This window comes from Micromesistius poutassou (assembly GCF_964030765.1).
Source record: "Micromesistius poutassou genome assembly, chromosome: 5".
In the NCBI taxonomy this organism is placed as follows: domain Eukaryota; kingdom Metazoa; phylum Chordata; class Actinopteri; order Gadiformes; family Gadidae; genus Micromesistius; species Micromesistius poutassou.
In genome coordinates this window covers 5789758-5806028 of record NC_140275.1, presented here as the reverse complement: position 1 = coordinate 5806028, position 16271 = coordinate 5789758, and the positions used below count along the sequence as shown (strand labels likewise).

At 47.0% G+C, this 16271-nt stretch overlaps 3 protein-coding genes across 4 annotated transcripts in view; 2 read left to right on the top strand and 1 right to left on the bottom strand.

Annotated features, from left to right (window-relative positions):
• Positions 1 to 2322, top strand: part of slc18a1 (solute carrier family 18 member A1) — a gene marked incomplete at both ends in the record, with an annotated part of 10405 nt that extends 8083 nt beyond the window's left edge. Inside the window, 3 exons of the mRNA XM_084468934.1 lie at positions 1006 to 1125; positions 1828 to 1961; positions 2317 to 2322. Of these exons, the coding sequence (XP_084325060.1) occupies positions 1006 to 1125; positions 1828 to 1961; positions 2317 to 2322 (260 nt within the window). The remainder of the gene's footprint in view (positions 1 to 1005; positions 1126 to 1827; positions 1962 to 2316) is intronic.
• A 1571-nt stretch (positions 2323 to 3893) lies between these two features.
• tti2 (TELO2 interacting protein 2) lies at positions 3894 to 8821 on the top strand. 2 transcript variants are annotated; one of them, XR_014633462.1, is made up of 10 exons: positions 3894 to 4020; positions 4721 to 5300; positions 5692 to 5879; positions 6295 to 6352; positions 6670 to 6798; positions 6926 to 7018; positions 7149 to 7342; positions 7774 to 7917; positions 8215 to 8372; positions 8515 to 8821. XR_014633462.1 is itself a non-coding variant. In XM_084467981.1 (10 exons), the coding sequence occupies exons 2-10, from the start codon at positions 4722 to 4724 to the stop codon at positions 8599 to 8601; spliced, it is 1635 nt and encodes a 544-aa protein (XP_084324107.1). In that variant the 5' UTR covers positions 3894 to 4020; position 4721; the 3' UTR covers positions 8602 to 8821. The 2 variants fall into 2 exon arrangements, 1 of the variants encoding a protein (XP_084324107.1); XM_084467981.1 differs by having other exon boundaries at positions 8210 to 8372.
• A 58-nt stretch (positions 8822 to 8879) lies between these two features.
• LOC311343486 (uncharacterized protein) lies at positions 8880 to 15772 on the bottom strand. The gene is made up of 13 exons (XM_084468348.1): positions 15514 to 15772; positions 14972 to 15103; positions 14671 to 14759; positions 13387 to 13509; positions 13216 to 13277; positions 12785 to 13045; positions 12385 to 12505; positions 12045 to 12165; positions 11708 to 11844; positions 11174 to 11271; positions 10823 to 10949; positions 10318 to 10427; positions 8880 to 9917 (listed from the first exon to the last, which is right to left on the bottom strand). The coding sequence occupies exons 2-13, from the start codon at positions 15087 to 15089 to the stop codon at positions 9860 to 9862; spliced, it is 1425 nt and encodes a 474-aa protein (XP_084324474.1). The 5' UTR covers positions 15090 to 15103; positions 15514 to 15772; the 3' UTR covers positions 8880 to 9859.
• Positions 15773 to 16271: the final 499 nt, after the last annotated feature.

The following is a 16271-nucleotide window of genomic DNA, read 5'->3' as shown; positions in this document are numbered from 1 at the left end:
CCACCCTTTCAGACGGCTTGGTAACCCAACGGTGGAGTACCGAAAATAGGTAGACTCAGCGCGTTTATTTTGGCAGACTTTTGGCAGTGGAAACGCCAATATAAGCGAACCGAACCACACCGCTCGGTGGAAACGGCAATATAAGCGAATAGAGCCGCACTGTACTGCAACGAACAGTAGCGCACTGTGCTCGGTGGAAATGAAACATACGAGCAGGTTTGTTGGTTCTCGTAGCCTAGAGACTTGAGGGGATAAACCCTCCCTCCAGGCTGCTCCACAGCCAGGGCTCCTGCTTATTGGTTCATAGTGCAGCCAGGGCTCCAGCCTATTCGTGAATAGACGTTGACGTGATTCAGATCCCTTAGCTAGTCCCACCTAGTGGTGGATTTCATGATTTGTTTGTGAATGAATCAGTTTGCGTCGGTCAGTTCATTGCAAGAAGAGTCGTTCGTTCGTTCGTTTGTTTGTTCGCATTTCCGGTAGCGGTGAATCATGGTTCTCAGTCACTGAGTCAGTCAGACTCAACTCCTCCCTCGTTCTGACGAACTGAAACGGGGAATCAGGTCGGTTCGTTCATGTTAAATAGTCGTTCGTTCGAACTGATTCATTTGCGAACGGGCCATCACTAGTCCCACCCACTCAGAGGAGGACTTTCCTCCTCTCTCCCATTGACCCCCATGTTATCCACCGGCCGCCAGTAGTTCCCGAGAAATTAATGGGAGTCAATGGAGGCTGAGGGAGGAACGTCCTCTCCGAAGTAATATTCAATAGGCGATAGGGGGTGCTAATATCCCTTTACGCAGGGAAACAAACATTATACAAAGGCATTAAAGTAGTTAAAGGCATTAAAAATACTAAAGTAGTATTTAAGGGCATTAATTCATTACAATAGTCTGGGCAATCTACACTTTTTATCCTCAACAATGTTAAGGAGGATCTTCCTCCCTCTCCTCACTGGAGATGCCTCCACTGGTGTGTATGTATGAATGTATGTGTGCATTGTAGGCATGGTGGATTCCTCTATGATGGCTATTATGGGATACCTGGTGGACATTCGCCATGCATCGGTTTACGGCAGTGTCTACGCCATCGCTGACGTGGCCTTATGTATGGGCTATGCCATTGGTAATATACACACACACACACACACACACACACACACACACACACACACACACACACACACACACACACACACACACACACACACACACACACTCCAATGGGTTTACTTGGTTAGACCCTCATCCCCTGGGGATCACCATAGTGAACACACTTCTGTACTTGCGGTATAAACATGCGCCCAGAACCCAGTACGTACAAGAGACTTGTACGCAGTGTTGTGCAAGTTCACACTTCACATGAACTAGTTCAAAGTTCAGTTCATACAAAAGAAAATGAATAAATTCACGTAGTGAATTAATTCAGTTTTGAACTAGTTCATTAACAGTTTTTTTTAGAAACTGAAGATAAACTGTATTCTGTGCTTATCTTTTAAATTAATCCTCTCCATCACTACAATCCACTACAATTGCTGTGGATATTATTTGTACACCTGTTTCATTCATCACAACTAAGGCAGTAACTCTATTTAATAAACATGTCATCTGGACCTAAGCATCAATTCAAAATGTCACAAAATCTGAACTAGTTCAAGTTCAAGTTCTTTAAAATATGTTAAGTGCTTTATGTGTTAAGTGCTTTATGGATAGTAATTAGTGTACATGTGGAATCAGATTTGTATATTTCCATCTCAGACCTCATTGTGGTGGTGCCCCCCCCCCACACACACACACACACCGTAACAAGACGTCTCTGCTGTCCCAGGCCCGTCCACGGCGGGCGCTGTGGTGCAGGCGATCGGGTTTCCTGCTCTGATGGTGGTGATCGGCGTGGTCAACATCCTCTACGCACCGCTGTGCTGCCTGCTGCGCAACCCCGCCGTCAGAGAGGAGAAACTGGTGAGAAGACCTGTGTGTGTGTGTGTGTGTGTGTGTGTGTGTGTGTGTGTGTGTGTGTGTGTGTGCGTGCGTGTGTGTGTGTGTGTGTGTGTGTGTGTGTGTGTGTGTGTGTGTGTGTGTGTGTGTGTGTGCGTGCGTGCGTGCGTGCGTGCGTGCGTGCGTGCGTGCGTGCGTGCGTGCCGATTCTAATACCGATACGATCATTGAGATGAGAACCGAAGATTCCAGATACATTCCACGTACTTCTGAAATGTTCCTCCATTCACACAAAAGAAAGCATTGGCCCAGTGGCCCGGGATAACAACAGTCTTGTAGGGCCAGGTGTTTTGGGCGGGAGACATTGTCCTTGTCTCAGAGATGAGGCGCCTCGGCCACCGGTTCCAGAGATCAACATCCAACTGGACTGTGATTGGTTGCATCCAAGTGTCAGGTCTTGAAGCAAAGGGTATAGCCAATCAAGCGGGGAGACTCCCCTCAGGAGCAGGTACCAGGTTATTACAACATTCAGAACAGCAACGCAGAAACACCCATGACTGACACAGAGGGGCCCAACGAGGGAACTAAATGGATGAGGAACACAGGGGGACACATTGAGTCATCAACAGTTACACACATTACTCAAATTCAACAAATGAGACACAAGGAAAACAGGCAGTTCATGGGGTCGGGCAATGTGTCAAAGATCAAATGTTTGAACAGTCTGTGTGTGTGTGTGTGTGTGTGTGTGTGTGTGTGTGTGTGTGTGTGTGTGTGTGTGTGTGTGTGTTCCAGTGTATAATGCAGCAGGAGTGTCCGATGGACAGAGTGTGTTACAGCACAGAGGGGAGTCCAAATCTTCCTATGATGGATGAAGAAGAGTGACCACACACACACACACACACACACACACACACACACACACACACACACACACACACACACACACACACACACACACACACACACACACACACACACACGTTACTGTCTCACTCTCTTGCATTATCTCTGTTACATTGTCATGTCTCACTGAATTGATGCTGTTGTATATATCAGTACATTTCTATACATTATTAGCCTCATTAGTCACTCCTTATGATTGACTTGTTCCTCTCCTGAATGAATCCACACCCAGACCCTGCGTCATTCATACTCACAACTAGCAACTGCCCGTCTGCAGTTAAAACAGGACCACTTCATTAAAACCGCTTCATTAAAACCAATGTAACCTTCATAAATCCACATGTATTACTGTCTGCATTATGAGATCATAAAAAAAACTTGTATTAAAGTGTATGACCTATTGTCTGTTTGTCAACTTTATGATAATTGAACGCAATTATCGCTTCAGTCCTTCCTGTGTATTAAAGTGTTTATTCAACCTGTTGATTCAGTGTTTCATTCACCTCCTCTGGGCGATGACGTCACAGCTGTTAACCAATAAAACAGTTCATATAGATAGCAGAGTGTGCACTACTGTGTGAGCATGCGTGTTTCTGTCTGTGTGCATTGGTCTGTGTCTATATGTTTAAGTGTGTATGAGTGCTAAGTGTTTGAGGGTGAGTGCATAATTGTGTCTGTGAGTGTATGCATGCTGTAGCATCTGCTCTTTCATTTCCTGTCTAGAATATGTTGTCAGGCAGTTTTACACATTGTGTTTCACATACAATCCACATCATTAAATAAATAATTGGTATGTCATTGTATTATTGTGTCAATAATACATAATAATAGGAAATACAGCTCCAATAGGTGGGGGAATGGGTGAGTTTAGCCATTTCTAGGCAAAGACATTTTTTTTCTTTGGGAAAATCTTAGGAAATCACAAAAATATATTAATCAATAGACTAATGAGCATATTTGCATTTTTAAATTAACTTGGTAGGAACCTTTAACTTGGACGTTTCACGGGACACATATGGAGACGAACGTCGTCCGCCTCCGTAAAGTGACCGACGCTGCACTCCACTTTGCGTTGCGCAGCACCATGAACCATCAGTGCGGAGGGCGAGTCTTTTCATCCTAACAATTATCACTACAAATGACGCCGACATTTGTATTGAAAATAAAAAGATAAGAGGTAATTAAACTGTAATCATGTTTTTTATTCCAGAACGAGCTTCAGTTATTACAGCCTTGAAGAACATAGTTGAATCAGACCGGCAGAAATGTTTTAATGAATGTCCTTATTATTGAGAGATTTTGCAGTGTAATGATGAAAACATAGTTACCGGAGAGTACCTGAATGTTGCCAAGAAACGAATTATATATATGCAGAGCTGCCAACTCTCACGGTTTCACCGTGTGACACACGTTTTTGCCTGCTTACACACGCTCACATGCCACACATCCACTTTCTCACGGCAAAAATAAACAAAACACGTGTCCGTCCCCCGTTCCCCGCCAACAATCCCGATCGCCCCCCCCGCCCCCACTCCCCCACAGCCAACATTTACACCCGCGGACCCTGCTATAAGGTATGCATTACAAGATTCTACAGAATCTCACGCCAGCGAAAACCCAAAAGTTGGCAGCCCTGTATATGTGATGATTATACTATCATTATTATATTATTATAGATGTCTGACAGCTTCCAACCCATTATGTATGAATCAATCTTTGTGTGTGTGTGAGTTTGGGGTGTAAGGTTGTGTATTCTGTTTGTGATTGTACGCATATTGTTTATCTGGTTTGTCATTTGTTACTCGTATGTGTGTATGTGTTTGTTTCTGAGTTTGTGCAGACCATACATCTTATCTATGTCTCTGTGTGTATTTCAGCATGGACCTGTCATCGCTTCTCGGTCGCCTGCGCCTCTCGCCCTCGTCAGCCCGCCCCTCCCGTCTCCCTGACGGCAGTCAGCCCTTTCCACCAATCACAGAGGTGCTCCGTCAGCTGCAGGACAATCTGAGTGGACTCGCTCAGAGGGACGACTGCGACTCGGAGAAAGCATCTGCCATTGGCCAGGCGGAACAGTTATTCAAGATCGCTGACTCCCATTGGCTGACGTCCCCTGATGACAGCGATCCGACCAACGGCGCGCCTGCGTGCGCGCGGCGGGCGGCGCTGGCGGGGGCCTACGTGGGCGTGGTCCAGGCCCTCACTCGCTGTGCCTCTCTGCCCGCATGCGAGGCGGACAGCGGCCTGCTGCCCGCTGGCCTCTGCCGGGACGTCCCGGCCGGGGCCGCGCTGGTCTGCTCGGCCCTCTGCGGCCTGCTGAGACGCCTGGGGCCCGACGGGGGAGAGGAGGCGGGGCAGGACCTGGGGGACGAGGCCCCGCCCACCAGTGGAGGGGCCAGAGCCCTCCTCTTAGCGGCTGTGGCCCCTCTGTGTTGTGTGTTTGCTGTGACCCACTTGCAGGTATGCAGAATGGTACAGGACCGCAGCACTGTGTATACACCAGTGTGTATACACCAGTGTGAATACACCAGTGTGAATATACCAGTGTGAATATACCAGTGTGTATACACCAGTGTGTATATACCAGTGTGAATACACCAGTGTGAATACACCAGTGTGTATACCAGTGTGTCTGTGTATATACCAGTGTGTATACACACTGTGTGTCAATATGGACAGTATGGTACAGCCGATGGATATCTTTATCATTGACGTGTGTGTGTGTGTGTGTGTGTGTGTGTGTGTGTGTGTGTGTGTGTGTGTGTGTGTGTGTGTGTGTGTGTGTGTGTGTGTGTGTGTGTGTGTGTGTGTGTGTGTGTGTGTGTGTGTGTGCGCGTGCGTGCTGATCCAGGAACAGCCATGGACGGACGCCCGGTCCAGAGAGTCTGCCGGGCGGCTGCTGAGCGGCCTGGTGGCGGCGGGGGGGTTCAGGGACGTCCCTCACCTCCTCACGGGGGACGAGGAGGAGTCTGCAGGGGGGGCGGGGGGCCGGGCTGTGTTCGGGGGGCTCCTGGATGTCCTGCAGCCCAACCTGACAAAGTGAGTGCTGCCCCCTCTAAACACGTCTTACAGCCAGCCCTGCTCACTTTGTGTTATCCGTTGGTCTCACATACTGCTGGATGTGCACCCTCCTTTTTTTCATTGCAACGCACAATTTAAAAATAATAAATGGTAAATATATATATATTTTTAAACGACAATTCAAATAGACAATGTTGCCAATGTTAAGTTAAAGGTGATCACTTTTACATTATTGAATGAAAAGTCTGTCGTGGTGGTTCCATTAATAAAGTGGTTCCACTAAAAAAAGGTGTGTGTGTGTGTGTGTGTGTGTGTGTGTGTGTGTGTGTGTGTGTGTGTGTGTGTGTGTGTGTGTGTGTGTGTGTGTGTGTGTGTGTGTGTGTGTGTGTGTGTGTGTGTGTGTGTGTGTGTGTGTGTGTGTGTGTGTTTCTAGGGACCTGTTGCATCAGAGTGCAGCAGTGAAGCTGGTCTTCTCCTGGGCTCTTCTTCAGGTGAGTCGGACCTCGTTAAACATTACATTACGGCTCGGTAAGAACCAATTAACAACCAAGTTAACCAGTTAACTCTGAGCCCATTCTAAACGCAGTCAGCCAACCGTAACTAGGCAACACAACAAACCGGAAGTTAATGCAATTATGACAAGTGTGTTATGGGTAGTTGAGTGTGTTGAAAGTGGCAATTAGTTGAGTGGGTTATGGGTAGTTTTATGTGTGTGTGTGTGTGTGTGTGTGCGTGTGCGTGCGCTAGTTGAATTCAGTAATTCACTGATGGCTGAAGTGTTTTTCTGTCTTGTTTTTGTGGTCACCAGATGACCCGCCCCTTTCTCTCCCACCACCTCCCCCGCGTCATCTCCCCCTCCCTCCTCCTGTCGGACCACTACAGGCCAGAGAACTGCATTCTGGGAATCCGTTGTCTCCATCATATAGTTCTACAGACGGTACACACACACACACATGACACATGCTGCAATGTGTTTAATGTCTTGGGATGGGTTAAGGTACGTCTTCTCTTGGCCGCTGCATAACAAATGAATGGCCTTCAACGTGTGTGTCTGTCCACTGCAGTCTGCAGCAGAGCTACGTCAGTACAACCAAGCAGAGGTGGTCTACCAGGCCCTCTGTAGACACCTGTACACCACCAACGGCCCGCAGATACAGGTACACACACACACACACACACACACACACACACACACACACACACACACACACACACACACACACACACACACACACACACACACACACACACACAGGTGGAGATGTAAACACACAGTCCTGTTTCCAGCTGGTTCTGGCCTGCCTCTTGGACCTGCTGCTCGTCCTGGAGAAGCCTCCCTCCATCTCCGGCCCCCAGCAGGTCCCCAGGAAGCCCTGTCGCCACGACGACGTGGTGCGTCTGCTGCTCACCAACATGGAGATGGAGCACAAGGTGGCGCTGCGCCGCATCTACGCCAACGCACTGCCACAGTACATCCACAGGTCGGTTAACGCTCGGTCCCCATGTCCGTCTGTCTATGGTCTGTCCTGATGTCTGTGGTCTGCTGATGTCTGTCTGTCTGTCTATGGTCTGTCCTGATGTCTGTCTGTCTGGGGTCTGTCCTGTTGCTGTCTGTCTATGGTCTGTCCTGATGTCTGTCTGTCTGGGGTCTGTCCTGTTGCTGTCTGTCTATGGTCTGTCCTGATTTCTGTTCACCTATATGATATATTGTAACGATGTGCACACATTTAAACGGCAAATATTGATTCCCCTTAAGACCTCACATTGCATCATGTTAACCTGTTATTTTCTATTATTTATGTCATGTCTGATCAATAAGTTAATCAGAAACAATTATCAGATGGATCGACTATGAAAATAACCATTAGTGTAACCAGGCTTCCTGTGTGTGTGTGGGTGTGTGTGTGTGCAGACTGGGGGTGTGTGCGTGCAGACACCTGAAGCGTCTGGAGCGCGTGCTGCTGGGCTACCTGGAGGTGAACGACCCCCCGCAGGAGAGCAGCAGGAGCAGCACCCTGGACGCCCTGGAGGCACTGCTCCCTGTGGCCTGGCCCCGGTACTATTACACACTCACTCACTTCTGCCCAGGTTTAGAATCTGCTGCGTAGTGAACGCAGCAGATGTTGAGCGGCTGTGGAGCAGGTGTAATTTAATGGTGTTAAGACGTCGTGAGAGAGCTGGGAGCAAGAGGAAGCGCATTAAAACGGATTCCTCGTTTAGTTGTTGGTGGCTTTGCTTCAAGTAGAGCTTTGTATTGTACTGAAAACCACCTGGTTTTGAAAAACATGCTCCAACAAAGCAGGACTATCTGAACATCGTCTCTCTTTAACCTCCCTCCTCCTCCTCAGGATAGACCAGCGCCGTGTGGGCCTGTTCCTGCAGTGTTTGTTGCGGCTGCTGGTGGACGTGTCATCTGATAGCCTCCTGTCTACATCCGTCAAGGAGAAGCTGACCAATCAGACGGCTCGTTGTTTGACTCTACTGAACCACTGTTCACATGGCAGGGTCCAGGTAGGACAGACAGACCATACAGCCGTACAATCTATGCTCATATTTGAACTGCTTTCTTCGGTGTGTGAGGTGTAGTTGGGAAGTGAATGGGTAAAGCACATGATCTAGTAAAACATTGTGACGTCTGTCTTTCTTCCTTCAGTCACTCATTCAGCTGGTAGACAGTAGCTGTGCCAGTGCTGCTGTGCTCCGTTGCCTAGAGACAGTCACCATGGCGACAGAAAGGTGACAGCGGCCCACTCTGGTCCTCGTGGCTCCTCTCTGGACATGAGGGAAATCATTTCCTGTGACTTCTGAAGTCACGGCTTTCCCATTAACATCACCAAACTGTAATGACTCCACCCATTAGAATTGAACCAGTGATGTTTGAATATTTGTATCATCAGACATTAAAGTATAATTTTTATCACTTTCTCGTTGTATTTAGCTTCCTAGAGCTCAACATTCAAATAAATACATAAACATGCCCACATTGATTCAATAGTGTTTTATTTGAATTAAAAAATATATTGCAATAAACTTTGCCCTGATTGTTGGTTTACATGGGCCACGTTGTACTGTTACATAGACGGTCCTCTATAAAAAAATGAAATAAGTGTTTACAGTAACATGGTTAAATGAGCCATGGTGAGTGGCCAGGTTTACGTACAGAAGGCACGTGTGTGTGTGTGTGTATGTGAACAATACTGTGAGTGAATAATGTATCCTGAAAGGCAGTCAGAGGTGAGTACTAAGTTGAGACTATGCAGACAATGGTGCAGTTGTGTGTCCACCACCATCCGGACTGTTCCGCCTGTGTTGCAGGGGGTTCAGAGCAGTCCTGTGGCCACCACACACTCATTTTCACTCCAACGATGACTTTCTTTTCAGAGTCACTTCTTGATCATGATTGTCATATATACATAGAAAATGCTTTTTCCAGTCAAGCAATACATTAAAGTCCTCAGCTGAAAGGTAGTCCACAGAGTTGAAGTGGTCGGAGGAGGAACGTGTGATGCACTTATACCTCCTTGGATGGATACCCACTTGTCTATCCCTGCATAGAAACACCCGTCTGTGTGCATATGGGCGGCATGTGGCTCAGGAGGTACAGCAGGTTGGCTGGTAACCGGAAGGTTGCTAGTTCGAGCCCCAGCTCCTCCTAGCTGAGTGTCGAGGTGTCCCTGAGCGAGACGCCTCGCCCTAACTGCTCCTGACGAGCTGGCTGTCGCCTTGCATGGTTGACACCGCTGTCAGTGTTTGAATGGGTGAATGTCAGGCAATATTGTAAAGCGCTTTGAGTTGCCACTGGTTAGAAAAGCTATATAAATGTAGTCCATTTACCATATGGGTAGCCCTGAGGCTTCTCTTCACATCAGGATTCCTGATTGTATATTTTAAAATTAACACAAAAAGGTTTGATCACCAAATTCGGTTCCAAAAGGTTCTGCGTTTTAAAAACGGGAAAATGGTGAGCTGTATGCGTGAGCCACACCTGTGTCTCCTCTTCATTGTCTTTTTCCTCTACTCCTCCCTCTCACCTGCTGAAGCTCCGCCTCCGTCTGCCTGGATACAGAACAGGAAGTCAACTTACATTTCCTTATTTGGGCTTTGATTCAAAGTTTGAACAAAAGTTAAAATACCACACCTGATTTATTGATTGATACATATTCACATTTCCAAGTCATCTTCAGGACATTTTCTATTCTATTTTCTATTAGTCCAAGAAAACTGATTTACTTTTACTAACTGACATACTAGTTATTAAAATTCCATTGTCCTCACTGTCCATTTCCTCAAAATATCACACTTCTTTGATTACGTTACATCTCAAGTACATTTTCAGGTTCATTTTAAAACGTCTCAAATTTGAATGGTAATGAGCATTTCAAACTTGGATCTGCTACAGCCCACTCATAACAACTAAATTCGCTGGATGAGCTGACTTGTGTTTGATGGATCTCACCAGAGCTGCTGTTTGGTCTCCAGGAGACAGGTGGCGCTCTCGTCCAGTCTGTGGTTCAGCCCCTCCAGCTCTGACTGGGACAACACCAGCTGCTGCTGCACACATCTGGCCTGTGACAGTAAGGAACAGTTCTATATACACCCATAAATACTTGTCTGTTACAGTAAGGAACAGTTCTATATACAGAAATACTGGTCTGTTACAGTAAGGAACAGTTCTATACACAGAAATACTGGTCTGTTACAGTAAGGAACAGTTCTATATACAGCCACAAAATACTGGCCTGTTACAGTAAGGTATTGTTATATATACACCCAGAAATACTGGTCTGTGTGTACCTTGTGTCTGGTATTGTGTGTGTGTGTGTGTGTGTGTGTGTGTGTGTGTGTGTGTGTATCTTGTGTCTGATATAGTGTGTGTGTGTGTGTGTGTGTGTGTGTGTGTGTGTGTATCTTGTGTCTGATATAGTGTGTGTGTGTGTGTGTGTGTGTGTGTGTGTGTGTACCTTGTGTCTGGTATTGTGTAGACAGCTCTGTGCGTCCATCAGGCGTCGATCTGCCTGTCTGAGTTCTGCTCTCCTTTTTAACAGAGTGTGTTCCACACACTGCACCTCCTCACACAGACACACACACCTGGCCGTACACACACAAACACAATAGCAAGCATGTTTTCTAAGATACTGGACATGTAAACCTTGCCATGTGCCATGATCGGTGTGTGTGTGTGTGTGTGTGTGTGTGTGTGTGTCTGAGTATCTGTGAGTGTGTGTGTGTGTGTGTGTGTGTGTGTGTGTGTGTGTCTGTGTGTGTGTACGTGTGTGCGTGCGTGCGTGCGTGCGTGCGTGTGTGAGCGAGACCTGTTTTGTTGACCTGTTGACCTGAGCGGTTTCCTCCCCAGATGGGTCATCTTCCTCTCCTCTTCCAACCTCTTCCTCTGCTCTTCTAATCTGTCAATCTGTTCAGACAAAGGAGAAGTAAGAAGCAGGGGAGTGTTTAAAAAAAAAAAAAAAAAAATACAGTAAAAATAAAATAAATAAAATACAACAAAATACAAAGTACTAATACAACAAAAAAATGCTAAACAAAACGCTGAAGTAAGGAGAAGACAAGACAAAAAGAACAAACAACAACAAATAGGGCAAACAAAATACGGTATAAATAACATAAATAACAGTATAAATTATAAATTATAAATGATAAAAAAGTGTCAAGTATAAAGTGTAAATTATAAAGTGGCTAAGTTCCAGTTCCAGGTTATGAATAAGAGTTCATCCAATGCAATAGCTCTGTGCCGTGCTGTGTGTAAGTGACATTATGCATGCGTTGTGTCCAGCGCGTCCCTTCACAACATTAGCAAATGAACCTTCGAGCAAAGGGTCCACCCCCCTTACCAGGTCTGAGTGCTCTGGGAGGTTACAGGCTGGAGCAGGGGAGCAGCTACAGAGGGGCTCCTGGCTGTCTGCTACCCCAGCAGGGAGGCCTGTTGCTGGGCCACCCCAGGCCGGACGGCCCGGACCGCCGCCTGCCTCTGCATCTGAAGCGCAGAGAGAAGAACGGGAGCAGGGACACGTCGAGTGTGTGTGTGTGTGTGTGTGTGTGTGTGTGTGTGTGTGTGTGTGTGTGTGTGTGTGTGTGTGTGTGTGTGTGTGTGTGTGTGTGTGTGTGTGTGTGTGTGTGTGTGTGTGTGTGTGGTCACCAGTATGTGTGAGTGTGTGGGTGTGTGTGTACCAGTGTCTGTAGGGTTGTCATCTACACTGTAGTGGTCCAAACGTGGTGGCACCTTTATGTCAGAGTGCCCCCTTTCAGGTGAACTGAGGTAGTGCAGCCCCAAGCCAGAGTCCGGAGGCTCCTGAGAGGACAGAGAATATAGTCCTTATTGTTCTTAAGGTAATGCCCGTGAGCTGCTCTGGTAAGAATGTCTGCCACTAAAGAACTCAAAATAAAAAAATATGAACATTAGGACCATTTTATTTCATACCCATTATGTATGAAGGTGTGTGTTCCTGCTGTGTGTATGTTAAAGAGTGAGTGAGTGAGTGTGAGTGTGTGTGTGCGTGTGCGTGTGTACCTGATGTGGTTCCAGCCGTTCTAAAGTATCAGAGAGAGCACGGAGCTGCCGTGTTGTCCACCTTATGGTCAGGTCTGTGTGTCGTTGGGACTCAGACATGGACTTGCTGCACTTCTCTCGCCTGGGAAAACGCAGACATGTCAAATTGTTGTGGTGCTTCTAGTTTTCGTCTCAACTGGTATTATAGTGGTAATGAACCCAGTTCTCATCTGAATCTGCCGGACAGTATAACAGTACTGCAAACTGTATTTACTTTTCTGACTTTTTCCAGCTTTTAAAAATGTGATTCATGCAAAGAACCAATAAAGGCTTAGGGGACATCTTGTGCAAGGCAGCCTACAGGTAGACTGTTGAAATTGGGAATTGAACCCAGTACCTTTTGGCTCCGGGTCCAACATACATACTGTATGTGAGACTGTGTACACTGACCATCATGTGCTGGAGATTCTGGACTTGGGCCTGGGAGTTGAGTAGACCGTCACACGCTCCCTGTAGCTCCGCCCTCAGTCTCTCCTCCTGGATGTGTTGGTCTCGGACCCGTTGGTCCTGGTCCTGCCGGCTCTGCTCCTGGGCCCTCCGGATCTGCTCTGCTACATACCGTTGGATGCCCTGGTACATCTGCCTCAGCCTGTCGCTCAACAGGTCCTCCAGGCCGTGGGAGCTGGAGATCGATAGCAATGGAACCACGTGGTCCGTTTTCAGGCCTGAGAAGACCTTGCTTTTCTCTTATGACTTGAGTACCACATACAAATGCTCTTTCTTGTTCCTTGTACTGAAGGAGTTATACACATGACAATTGTTTATGTGATGTCGATCGTGGAGTGGTGGTACCTGAAGCAGTCCTGTCCGCTGATCAGAGCCTCCAGCAACTGATCCAGCCCACCCTGAAACTGCTGAAAACACACACACACACAAATACATTCATCTTCAACATCACCTCAACATATTCTACATATACACATACACACGCACACAAAAACACAGACACACACACACACACACCTGTCTGTGTGTCCTGACTTCTGTCTCCAACCGCCTGCAGTGGAGCTTAACGGCCTCCAGTTGGTGCTGCAGATCCTGGTTCTGTGTCCCCAGGCAGCGAGCCTCGTCCTGGGCCTGACAGACCTACTCACACCAACACCAAACATCATGTACAAAATGGGTTACTAAGACAACGTCTTAGAGACACACTGGTTACCAAGGCAACGTCCTAGTGGCACATTGGTTATCAAGGCAACATCATTTATACACACTTGTTACCAAGAAAGCATCCTAGAGACACATTGGTTACCAAGGCAACATTATATTGCTAGAGACACACTGGTTACCAAGACAACGTCCTAGAGACACACAGGTTACCAAGGCAGTGCCTTAGTGACACACTGGTTACCAAGACAACACCCTAGAGACACACTGGTTACCAAGACAACATCCCAGAGACACAGGTTACTAAGACAACATCCCAGAGACACAGGTTACCAAGACAACATCCTAGAGACACACTGGTTACCAAGACAACATCCCATAGACACTGGTTACCAAGACAACATTTCAGAGACACAGGTTACCAAGACAACATCCCAGAGACACAGGTTACCAAGACAACATCACATAGACACAGGTTACCAAGACAACATTTCAGAGACACAGGTTACCAAGACAACATCCCAGAGATACTGGTTACCAAGACAACATCCTAGAGACACACTGGTTACCAAGGCAACATCCTAGAGACACAGGTTACCAAGACAACATCCTAGAGACACACTGGTTACAAAGCCTACATCTACAAACAGGCCTGTTGCTATGGAAGGGCCCACTACTGTAAGGACCTGACCAAAATGTAGATTTAATTCAGGCTCAAACTAAAGATTGAATCAAAGCATAATTCTAACATATTATAACCAGCCGTGGGTCTCTGCTTTTCACCATCAGCGAGAAATAACCCAGAGCACGCAAAGACAAAGAGAGACAATCAGAGCCATGTGGTTTGGCCTTGTCGCTGTGTCGCCATAGATTTGGAGCAGTGCACGTAAAGCCACAGTGGCAGCCACTACTAACATACTGACATGAGGCAGCCACTACTAACGTAAAGACACGAGGCAGCCACTACTAACATAAAGACACGAGGAATACCCAGGGTGGCTATTCGGCAAAGAGGTATAAACAAAGCCTCTGAGGAAGGCTGTTAGAATGCAGTAATCGCGATGACAATGATGAGGTATAAAGAGGCACAGCCATCCATCCATGGCTCTATCAACCCTATTATGGGATGTCCCCTCTTGCCTGCTGTCTGAGCCTCCCCATGTAGTCTTGAATCCCAGAGATGATTCCCTGCAGGTCCACCTGGAGAGCCTCATTCACCAGGATCTGGCCTGGGGACACAGACAGACACAGGGGGCGTTAATGACTCAACATTGAAGAAACAATTCAGTCAAGACTAGAACACCTGACTTGAGCTGACAGATTTAGGGACTATGTGATTAACAAGACCAAGACCAGCTGACATGAATGGATATCTTGTGTGTGAAATGAAGAAGGTGATACAGTCAGCCTCATGCGACTGGTGCTTTGCTGTTGTTCTCACCTTCAGTCAGCTGCTGCTCCAGGTGTTTAATCTCCAGTGTCTCCATGGCGATGCGCGACAGCATGTCCTCAAGACGACCCTCCAACTCTTGATGCTTCAAGCTCGTCATCATGGCCATCAAGACAATGCACTCTGATTGGTGAACGGGTTCGTCCCGTGGGCCAATGTGGGGTCAGACACAGACAGCGGTCAACCACAGCACAGAAAACCTTGTCTGGATGTCCCAGTGACACGGAAGGGGATCAGCACTTTGAAAGGCAAAATTGCCGGTTGCTATGAGTACAGGAGATGCTACTTTCATGTCTCCTTAGTTTCTGTTACACTAATTGTGTACTACTACCTTTTGACAAAACATCCTGAGTTATGTTTATTTGCAGTGATTTCAAAGTAGATACACACACACACACACACACACACACACACACACACACACACACACACACACACACACACACACACACACACACACACACACACGTCTGGGGTGTCCGGGGTAGTGGGGGGAAGTGTCCGAGAGTTCCCTTTCAGCAGAGCATACTTACAGCGGTCAGAACTGAAGAATAGGACCTGGTTCTGGTCTTCTGGTCTCCTCGTGCTGCTCTGTCTACTCCAGAGACAGCAACACAGGACGCCTGGCATCACACGCTGCATATCCCTCCTCCTCCTCCTCCTTCTCCTCCTCCTACTCACCCAGCTCTACAGTTCAACTAAAGATGACTGGATTGGTGCTACAGCTCTACAGACTATATGTCACTCAGATGAACAGCACTCACTCCTTTATTTACTTTCTCTTTATATGTATGCCCTATCTTCTCTATCTCTCTCTCCCCTTGTCTGTTACTGACTTCACTTCTTCTAAACACAAATCCCTCCCTCTTTCTTTGAATGAACACAGGAAGCTCCCCCTCCAGCCAATGAGAGCTGTTTCTCTTGAGTGAGAGGCAATGTGACCAACCACTGTGGCATGAAGTTGTTGTGAAACGGTCACACCCTGGAGCGAAAGGGGAAGGACCCCCAGGGAAGAATCATGTTTCTTAAAGAGACAGTGACCCTTTGTGGACCCTGATTGGAGTAACGGGAGGGGAAGTGATTCTACTTCAGAGGCCACGGCTGTGCTAACCCTAAATGGTTTGAATTCCTTCATCTGGATTATGTCTAAACTATTAAATCCTACACTATCCTAATATCTGCCAGACAATTAAAGAATGTGATCTGATGTGTGAATGTTGATAATTATAATGAATTGTATTTTATATAGTGCTTTTGAAGACAGGCCTTTTAATAGTGAGTGTGTTTGTGA

Bases quoted from the DNA above. Each gene is read 5' to 3' on its own strand.
- tti2 (XM_084467981.1), top strand. From the start codon at position 4,722: ATGGACCTGTCATCGCTTCTCGGTCGCCTGCGCCTCTCGCCCTCGTCA. The intron at 5,880-6,294 runs GTGAGTGCTGCC...GTGTGTTTCTAG, and splicing joins CTGCAGCCCAACCTGACAAA to GGACCTGTTGCATCAGAGTG. The intron at 6,799-6,925 runs GTACACACACAC...TGTCCACTGCAG, and splicing joins ATCATATAGTTCTACAGACG to TCTGCAGCAGAGCTACGTCA.
- LOC311343486 (XM_084468348.1), bottom strand. From the start codon at position 15,089: ATGGCCATGATGACGAGCTTGAAGCATCAAGAGTTGGAGGGTCGTCTT. The intron at 13,046-13,215 runs GTACCACCACTC...ATCGATCTCCAG, and splicing joins AGCGGACAGGACTGCTTCAG to CTCCCACGGCCTGGAGGACC. The intron at 9,918-10,317 runs GTGAGATCCATC...TTCTGTATCCAG, and splicing joins GAGACCAAACAGCAGCTCTG to GCAGACGGAGGCGGAGCTTC.